Source organism: Nanorana parkeri, unplaced genomic scaffold (assembly GCF_000935625.1).
Source record: "Nanorana parkeri isolate BGI_ZX_2015 unplaced genomic scaffold, ASM93562v1 scaffold336, whole genome shotgun sequence".
NCBI classification, from domain to species: Eukaryota; Metazoa; Chordata; class Amphibia; order Anura; family Dicroglossidae; genus Nanorana; species Nanorana parkeri.
In genome coordinates, this window is record NW_017306604.1 from 802,215 (window position 1) to 812,130 (window position 9,916).

General features: G+C 42.0%; 1 protein-coding gene across 1 annotated transcript in view; it reads left to right on the forward strand.

The window, feature by feature from the left end:
- Window positions 1–9,916, forward strand: part of LPIN1 (lipin 1) — a 99,016-nt gene that overhangs the window by 57,844 nt on the left and 31,256 nt on the right. The window contains exon 11 of the mRNA XM_018558399.1: window positions 1,390–1,459. Coding sequence (XP_018413901.1) covers window positions 1,390–1,459 — 70 coding nt within the window. The remainder of the gene's footprint in view (window positions 1–1,389; window positions 1,460–9,916) is intronic.

A 9,916-nucleotide genomic window follows, 5' to 3' on the forward strand; every position in this document is an offset into this window, starting at 1 on the left:
CCGCAGCTGAAGCGGATCCCGACAATTGTGTCGGGATCCGCCCAGCTGCGTGACTGACAGCTGGCTCTGCCTATCTAGAGGCAGAGCCAGCTGTACCCGCCCCCTCCCCCGTCCGTTCCGCCAGGCAGGGCTGGCGGATTGGGGAGGGGGAATCCAGCCCCTCCCCTGTCATGGCAGAGATCCGTGACAGGATCGAGAGGTGAGCGAACGCTGGTATGTGTTCGCTCACCACCTGATCTACTGAGCCGACCTGTGACAGTCTCATTGTCACAGATCGGCTAGAATTATGAGGTGAGTGAAAAGCACTCATCTCATAGTTCTCCTTTTTAAGTGGTTTCTGGAATGTCTGAACCCGCATTTGATATTATATAAGATGATATACTTTAAACCCGTTTGAGTCCAGATCTTCCAGAAGTAGCTCGCCTAACAAGCCCTGATGAAGGGGGAGTGTATGAACCCTTGAAACACATTGGCTTTCTTATCTTGTTGATTTTTCATAACGAATAAAGTATTCAGAACTCTATCAGCGCTGATGTGGGGCCCTTACTGTTACCTATGTCTTTTTCCCATAGTGCATTCTGGTGCCATCTCTTACCCAGGTAAATGACACACAGGTACCCCGCTATCTAAATGATGTCAAAGAATATGTGATTCATCAGACGAGCCCTCCTTCTTTCATTGCTCCATGGTCCAGTTCTGATGCTCATGTGGCCATTGTAAGCACTTTTGCTGGTGCACACCTGTCAGCATAAGCACCCTGCCTGGTCTGTGGCTACGCACCCCAATACACAACAAACTGCAATGCTGTGTGTTCAGACACCTTTCTATCGAAACCAGCATTATCCCCTTCCAGCAATTTAAGCTACTTCTATTGGATCGCACTATACCGGCCAGCTTTCGCTCTTCACGGGCATCGATGAGCCTTGGCCACCAATGACCCTGTGACCGGTTCACTGGTTTTCCTTTCGGCAGATATTCATTTATATGGTAATATCATAAAAGCGCTGACTTGGAACAGTCAACGCTTGCAAAAAAACAAAAGTGATGCTAAAAACTCTTAGTTGACTTTTTCACTCCTATGTCCTCCCTCATTTGCATATATGTAAATCAGCTGTCCTATGTCCTGTGAATAATTCATGGAGCTGGTCATTATTATTGTTATTTACTCTTGAGGAGTGCCAATGCTTAACAAGCGATTTGTGACCTTTGCAAAATTTTCAAGGACCTAATCTGACAGTATTCATTTTTATTTTGCCTTGTGAATAATCTGAATAATAATAATCAGCCTCTGTTATATGACATGCTTGCTTCTGCTTTATTTCAGTTGTTGTACTTTGTATGTGTATGTAAATTTGTAACGTATGGTTTTTTTTTTTTTGCCCCATTTAGATACTACAATTGGCCTACAGCTGCCCCTGTGCTCCTGGCCATGCAGGCTTTCCAGAAACCACTGCCTAAGGTACTAAAACAGGGTTATGAGTGCAGGTAACCTGTCACAAAAGAAGTATAAAGGCTGCCATTGCTTGTCTTATTTCCAGTAATGATATTGTCTGACGCTCTTGCTTTCAATAATTTGACTCCCTGACCTAGACCAAGTATGCCGATAAGGACTTCTGACTTTTTTCTTTGACTTTCCTCATCTGCATGCTTGTTCTGGGTCAGCGACTTAGAAGGTGTTAAAAGATATCTATGATCAAAAACTAAAAACAAATCTGTGTTTCTTTACTGAATTTCTATAAGTTCTATTCTACTCCTAATAACCGTATCCACCTAGAAGATGGTAAACTAACTTATTGAAGGCAGACGGAAGGCAACACTAACTACATAAAAGGGATGTTTTTCGAGTAAGCTTTGATTGTATTATCAGAGACAACTCTAGTATGTATTCCTATAACAGTGCCGATGTTGTAACAGCATAATATACAGTATGCTGGGACTTTACAACTCCATTAAAGCCAAAAGGTCACCATGATATCGGGGAGACTACGCTAGCATTTTCTGAACGAAATCAGAAGTGATAGCCCCTATATTACCTTTATGACTATTTATTGTAACTTCTGTTCTCAATCCATGACACCTCTCCTCATTATTTTAGTGTCTGCTACGCCTACATGCAGTTTTTGTAATCTTGTTTATTTTTGGACCCAATATGTAGGCGTCCTGGGAAGTACAGTATGTCAATTTAGTGTACCTTCACTCGAAAATAAAACTTTGCAGCATTCTAATCCTCCTCCCTCCACAATTCTCACCTAGATAAAAATGATGTCTTAGTCTCCTGCAGCCTCCTGGAGCATTAATTTCCACCGTTTTTAGAACAACATGTAAATGCTACGGACAGAGATCTGGCGCCATGTCTGTTTTATATGTTGTTCTATAAAACAATTCCTCTTGAGACATCGCTATCCCAGCAAGCATTGCTTTCCCCAATTCATAAAACAGCATGTCACCATGCCAGATCCATGCCTGTGAATGTGTGAGATATTGCGTCATTGGAGAAGGGGAGGTGGAGGGATGGTGGTTCGTGGATACTAGAACCAGGAAGAGACAGAAGGGTTCCCTATGACGTAAACAGGAAGATGGCGGCGAGGGACTGGATGTGTAGGAGAGCAGTGTGAGAGAAGAGGACAGTGCTGAGTCTGCTGGGCTTGTAAATACATTAATACAGCATAAAAATACCACCGGAGGTATATAAAGACTGAAATGTTTATTGGGATGGTGAAGCTTTGAGAAAAAAGATGAAAAGCCTTTTAGCATTGTAGCAGTTTACTCTACTCTAAAATCCCAAGAAATTGCAGTGCTCCCCCACAAGACTTCACACTAACAATACCCAACCAACTCAAGGGTATGCAAATCAGTATGTGCTATTATTATTCATACTGTATATTCAAATGATGTGAAGGGCTTTGAAATGTGCTTATAAACCTTGTGCAAACATATGTATTCTGCCTGGCCAAAAACAAAGTCACGCGATTCTAGTACGTTGGACCAGCTTTAGCTGTGATTACGGCACGCGTTCACCATGGCATCTTTTTGATAAGATTATGCAATTTCCCAACATTTATTTACACCCAGAATTGCATGAATTTTTCACCTAGATCTTGTAGTGATGATGGGAGAGATCTATGGAAATTACTTAATTGAGCTTTTCAAATAAGTTGATACCTTGGCCAAGGGTGCTAAGGGGATGCAGTTATTTTATTACAGTTCAACAACTGATCATGTGTTTATGACACTTCCACTAAGCACTTAGTCTAATATTTCCTTGGACTGTCTTAAGCCTTGATTATGGCACACATTTGCCGTGGCATTGTTTCCATAAGCTTATGCAATGTCACAACATTTATTTTCCTTCAGAGTTGCATTAATGTTTTACCAAGATCTTGTGATGATGGGAGAGTCGGAGCACGGTGTAAAGTCTTCTCCAGCACATCCCAAAGATTCTCAATGGGGTTAAGGTCTGGACTCTGTGGTGGCCAATCCCATATGTGACAATGATGTCTCATGTACCCTGAATCACTCTTTCACAATCTGAGCCCGATGAATCCCGGCTTTGTTATCTTGGAATATGCCATCAGGGAAGAAAAAATCCATTGATGGAAGAACCTGAGCACTCGGTATATTCAGGGAGGCAGCTGACCTCATTTTTGGGGACGTAATGTTGCTGAACCCCTAGACCTAACCAACCTCCGATCATAACACTGCTTGAAATCCATGGCCATGCAGTGTATATGCCAGTCCATATACTTGTTTGTTGGCTATTGTTTGGTTGAAGTTTTTTTGGGAGGAGTGCTGCACTGTGTTGGAGTACAAGTAAATGTAGGAGTTTGCGCAGATGTCTTTGGGTTTAGCATGGTAGTAGTGCTAAGCGGTAAGATGCCTACTTCCAGTAAACTGGTTTTCTGCCTCCGAAATGTTTTTGAAGATGGCCAAACGGTGCTGAAAATAAAAATAAAAAGATCTAGTAGGTCCCTGCCAATGGACCAGTGAGACTTTTCTGTCTTAATAGAACTGGGCTAACTGAGGTTGGATACCAGCTCACACAAGTCCATAGTTACTTATGTCGTTGCTTCAGGGGATGCTGGGAAACACACTTACAAAATTGCCATAAAATTTAAATAATAAAAAAGTTTTTGCATACATATCATTTCAGTGATGCATGATTTTCTGGTTGTTTCACTGATTCTGTAAAGTCCCACAAATACCTGTTCATCCTTCCAGTGAAGTTCACCTAATGCAGCTTCCTGTAACGGTGTGGCAACAATCCCACACTGCTCCTGAAATCAGAGCAGAGTTGTCACTCTCATGTAGGTTGTACCTACTTGCACTAGAGTAGGATGATAAGACATTGCAGGGGGTGTGACGATCAGCATTGTCACTGCTGATTTGTAAGCCTGTCCCTTGTCAATCATCACCTGGCCACACTTAATCCTGCTTTCGGATTGAAAGCACTGCCTTTTTGTTGCTGGGACCCTCCCAATGTGAGCTGCAGTGTCTGGGAGAGGGATTGTGGGAGTCATGGAAGGTAAAGGAAGTACTTTTGTTTAACTTTTAGGCTCCGTTCACATATAGCACGGATTCCGCTCGTTTGCAGTTATTACTATAGCCGCGAACGTGTGGAATCCGTCAAAAAATTGACTACTCTCTGGGCCGCACGGTTTCGTACCGCGCATCCACCGCAAAAGTCTGAACAATGCACATTAACCTCCCTGGCGGTATTCCCGAGTGTGACTCGGGGTTAATTTTCAGCACCGAGAGCGGTAACCCCGAGCCACACTCGGAAGAGCACAAAAGTGTCACTTACCTTGTCCTTGCGAGCCCGAGGTGTCCTCTGCTGTGTGCGCCCGGCCGATGCCGGCGTTCGGCTTTCAGTTTCGTTTTCGTGCATCATAGCGGGGGGCGGAGCCGGCTGGAAATTCAAAAGTGAAAACATGACATTTACACAGAATACAATGTAATCTGCTATACTTATATTTATGTATCAAACTATTTCACTTCAGTTTTGTCCCTAGAGCTTTGTCCTGTGCCCTGCCTGCACTTTTACTGTTCTTTCTGCCTGGAAACTTGAGAATGTCCATGGCATCCAAAAAGCGTCCCTTTAGGTCAAAAGCGGTTTTAGACCAGGTAGAAAACAGCGATAGTGAATTAGAATCACTTGCAGAATGGAGCGATAGCGTTGGGAAATTCGTAATCAGACACTGAAAGTGACGACAGCGACGATTCTGCGACCGAGCTCAGTGATGTGCGAACAAATGTTTAAAGAGCTGCTCCGCGCGTAGACTACCGTCTTGAATAATCCTGGACAACCGTCGTCCCCGTGTGATTGGAGCCTTAAGTTTTGTGCATTACATAGTAACTGGATTTAATACTTGCTCACACTGTCATACAGGAGACTTTAGTTGGTTCAAATGAGTCCAGTTTTTAGCAGAGGCATTACCCTTTTCTCGACAAATTGGGGCCACTCCACTAGAATCGGTGACTGTTGGTAAATATCGGAGGTACCCTTTGACATTTTGTTTATGAGAAGAACTGACTGGCAGCTTGAGCTGTTAATAGCAGAGGTGCAGTAGATAGCAAGCAAGCTGTTCATAGCAAGACATTCTCATGCAGTGGGCATACACTCTGGGAAACCAGCACTGCATTTGTATACTGGCATCTTGCAAAGTACTAGTAGGCTCTTAACACTGCTTTGATAAATTAAGATTTAATACTGAACGTGGCTGTTTCATCATTTGAGTGCCTAGCATTCTAAATACTAACAGAACCGTTCTTGTGGGACCGAGCTTGAGGTTAAGGTTTAGCTATACAGTTACTGGCAAGTTGGTGGTAACAAAATTTACATTTGGATAATACCCGCAGTGGACGGCAGGTGGCGCTCCTTCCTCAACTTTATCTGCACTTGCTGTAACCATCACTATTCGTAAAACATGATTCAGTTTTTAGCAGTGCAATCCTAAAGGCTAATCAAAAGAGAGGTTACAATTGAAGTTATTCCTACATTTATTATTTGCATATATTAACATCACTGAAATACTTGCAGGTTTGGACTCCATACAGTCACTTGGTCTCAACTGCATCATATGGCAATAGAGACGTAACATGCTAAAAGGTAGTTCAATGGTGTCGGTATCTGTTTCAGCTAGGGATAAGGAAGGGAAGAATGTTAAAGTTCCTACCATTAATGATAACACTTAAAGTGACACTAAACTCAGGAGTTGAATCTTGGATGCAGATCCTCAAATTATCTCTGAATTGGTGCTGACACTGTCCTTCCTTCTGGAGGGGGGCTACTTTTGTTCCCCATGGTCCCTGTGTGTGTTGTAAAGTAGTCACCGCAACAAGTCCCTGTGTGTGTTGTAGTGATGGACTACAATCTCATGTTTAGTTTACTCATTTGCATTGGGATTGTAATCCATCACTCGAGTGAGCTTGGAGTGGTGACTACTTTACAACACGCACACAGGGACCATGGGGAACAGAAGTAGCCTCCCTCCCAGAAGGAAGGACAGTGTCAGCACCAATTCAGAAATGATTTGAGGGTCTACAGCCGAGTGATACACAAATAAGATACATTTTTGTTAATAGTTAAGGTACTTGTATGCATTTTTTAAGATGTAACTCCTGAGTTTAGTGTCACTTCAATAATAACACAACACTATGTTATGTTAGCATTATGGGATCACCTTACAGTTTTTAACTAGGTACCATTTTGTTAATATGAAAACCAAAATGCTGCTCTGAGCTCCCTCCTATAACAGCATGGACAAATATAACACAGTCCCTGGCTACCAGGTGCATTGTGGGTGTTTTACGGCAAACACGGCAAAGGGTCAGCTGCTTATAGATAGATAGATAGAGCCAACAGCAAGTAGAACCGTCTATATAATAGTCAAATCTGTAATAGGCTCCCATTTACATATCAAACTATACATTAAAGCAAAACTTTAAACGTCAACACCTTGATAGTATAATTAGGTTAGTCTTTTGCATATATACAGTATTTATAAAAAATACTTTAAAAAAATACTTTTTATATAGGGGTCTAGGTTTACATAAACAATTGAACTTGATCAAGAGTAGAGTGGCACTTCACATTAGAAACACATTGGCGGGAATTTATCATAGCAATTGCGAGTGTTTGAACTTGCACAGAATATATTTGACACACTTTGCGCCAGATTCATGTTGCTAGTGTAATGTCGTTCATAAATTAGATTAAATAGACTTAGATAGGAAAGAAGACTTGTATCTCCAGGCAGAAAGCTTAACTGTGGCTTCTTGAAGAAGTGGTCATGGGGACTTCTTAAGTTGCTGTTGTTTTGTTAGGTGAAGCTCCAGTTTCAGACAGCCACATAACAAGTGCAGATGTAAACAGTTGTGAACTTTCGTAAAACGGGCACAAAACACGCGCAATTTGAAAGTAGTGCAAGCTCTGCTCAAAACAGTCGCATATGTTAAAGACAGATTTGCACATTAAATTGTTTTATCTAAAACAAATGATCTAAAAGGCTAAACCTGTCGCAATTGCTTTGATAAATTCCCCCCATTGAGTGGCATTTATCAAAACTGGAGCAGACAAAATCTGGAGCAGCTGTGCATGGCAACCAATCAGCATCCACCTTTCATTTTTAAAGCTTAACTGAACAAGCTGAAGAAAGAAGCGGATTGGTTGCCATAGGCAACTGCTCCAGTTTTAATAAATTCCCCACATTGTATATATTTATACAGTTTATATGTACGTGTTTTATACAAAGTATTGTGTTGAAAGACACACCCTAAGTAATATAAAGTGGAAAAATGACATCACGTTTGCTTATTTGTTAGGCAACATAATAGGGCTGTTCAGCTGGTGTCTCTAGTGAACAGAACATATAATTTGGGAAGAAAAATGTAATGATCCTGCAGTGAAAATGTGAGTTTATGCTCCCCCGTGGTACTGTAAATGAGCAATTCAGCTCCCCAGTTGTGATTCTAATTACAGCCAGCAGAGTGCAGGAGAGACAGTGCTAATAGCATGGGCACAGCCAAGCAAGACATGGCGTGCCTATCCGTGCACTGTAGTATTTTTAAAAAGTCAGTTCCTCAAAGTGGATATTTCTATATCTGCCAGGAGCTGAAGAGTGAAATCACCTTCATGTGGTCATAAATGGCCAGATATCTTCCCGGCAATGACGAAAAGTAATAGATCTACTTGTCAGGAGCAGTGGGACCTGCCAAAATTATTTCCGTACTGTGACGGCAGCATGTGTGATATTTTCCTCCTTCCTTCCACATAGAGTGATGGATCAAGTCGCTCGCAGGCAAATTCTGCAACACAGCCAAAGGTTTAATGCAGGGATAGGCAACCCTGGAGAGGTGGAGAAATACCTCAACAACATGGAAGGTATCAAAGATCACCAGGGTGCAAAAAGGTTCCATTGAAAAGTATGGAAAATTTGAAGAGTTTATGGGTTAGGAATAAGTAATGCAGAGTTCAGGGGTCAGAGGTAGGGAACAAAGACATCAGGGGTCAGTAGTAAGTAATGCAGAGTTCAGGGGTCAGCGGTAATTAAAGCAGAGTGTTAGTCAAGGTCAGCAATAAGCAATGCAGTGATCAGTCGTTTGTAATGCAGAACGTGGGGGGTAGGAGTAAAGCATAGTTGAGGGGTAGAGAATAAAAAGCGTAGAAGTCAGTAGTATGTAACACACAGTACATAGTTCAGGAGTAGGTAACACAGAGTGCAGGGGTCAGGTGTATCTAATGTGGCGTTCAGGGGTCCATAGTAAGTAACGCGCAGTGCCATGGGTCAGTAGTATGTAATGCACAGTGCATTAGTCAGTAGTATATAATGCACAATGCAGGGGTTAGTAGTATGTCATGCACAGTTTAGAGGTCAGTTATAACTAACACACATCCCCCCACAAGCTAACAAGCTAACAAGCCCCCTTTTAGATTCACTCACCAGACTTCCTGTGCAGTGGCGCCCGGCTGAGCGAGGGAAATCTTCCCTGGTCTCACCGCGACTTTGTCATAATGTTTTTAACAAGCTATAGTTGTGGCAACAGAGCTCAATAACTGAAGCACAGCTTACACACACGGCTGAACCAGTCAGAGCAGTGGCTTTTGCCCATGGCAACCATTCAACTTCTGTCTTTCAATTTTAAAGCTTAAAGAGGAACTTTACCCATATCTTCAAAATAACAACAAACCTTTAGAAATGTTTAGTAATGACAATCTACAAACATACTTATAGATGATTGTCGGCTTTTTATTCTTTGTATACCTTATTTATCTTTTCTTCTCCAGTTTTCTGGCAGTGGCCATTTTTACTAAGGGCAGATTATTCCATCTCCCTTTACTTCCTGGAACTTTGGCACATGTGACTAGGACATGTGACCATGCACATCATCTCAGGGGAGGAAAATGCCTTTCCCTGAGATCTCCTGAGATTACAGATGAGATTTCCCAGCAATGCTCTGTTGATGTAATCTTCCCAGGATGCAACGCTTGGGCGCAATTACATCACTAATGCCCAAGAGGATCAGGAAGTATAAAAACAATAAATTGTACGTAAAATAAAAATATGTTTGCTTAGCTAATGAATGTAAGATGATTACATATCAGCATGCAGAACTGTATGCTGATGTGATTTATATTCAAAGGTTGTAAAGGTCAACTTTAATTGCACAAACTGAAGAGAAAGCTGATCGGTTACTATGGGCAACTGCTCCAGATTCTGTCCCAGTTTTGATAAATTCCACCCGATGAGCCTGCCAGAAATCCAGTGAGCTCATAACTTCCTGTGATCTCTGCCTGTGCTGCACTGAAATCTCAAGCAGTGTTATCAACCCTGCCCTGTTTACCTCAGTATACTACAGAACACCTACCCCTTATGTTATCTTATGTTATGGAGATAAGGAGAGAGGAAATATAATGCTT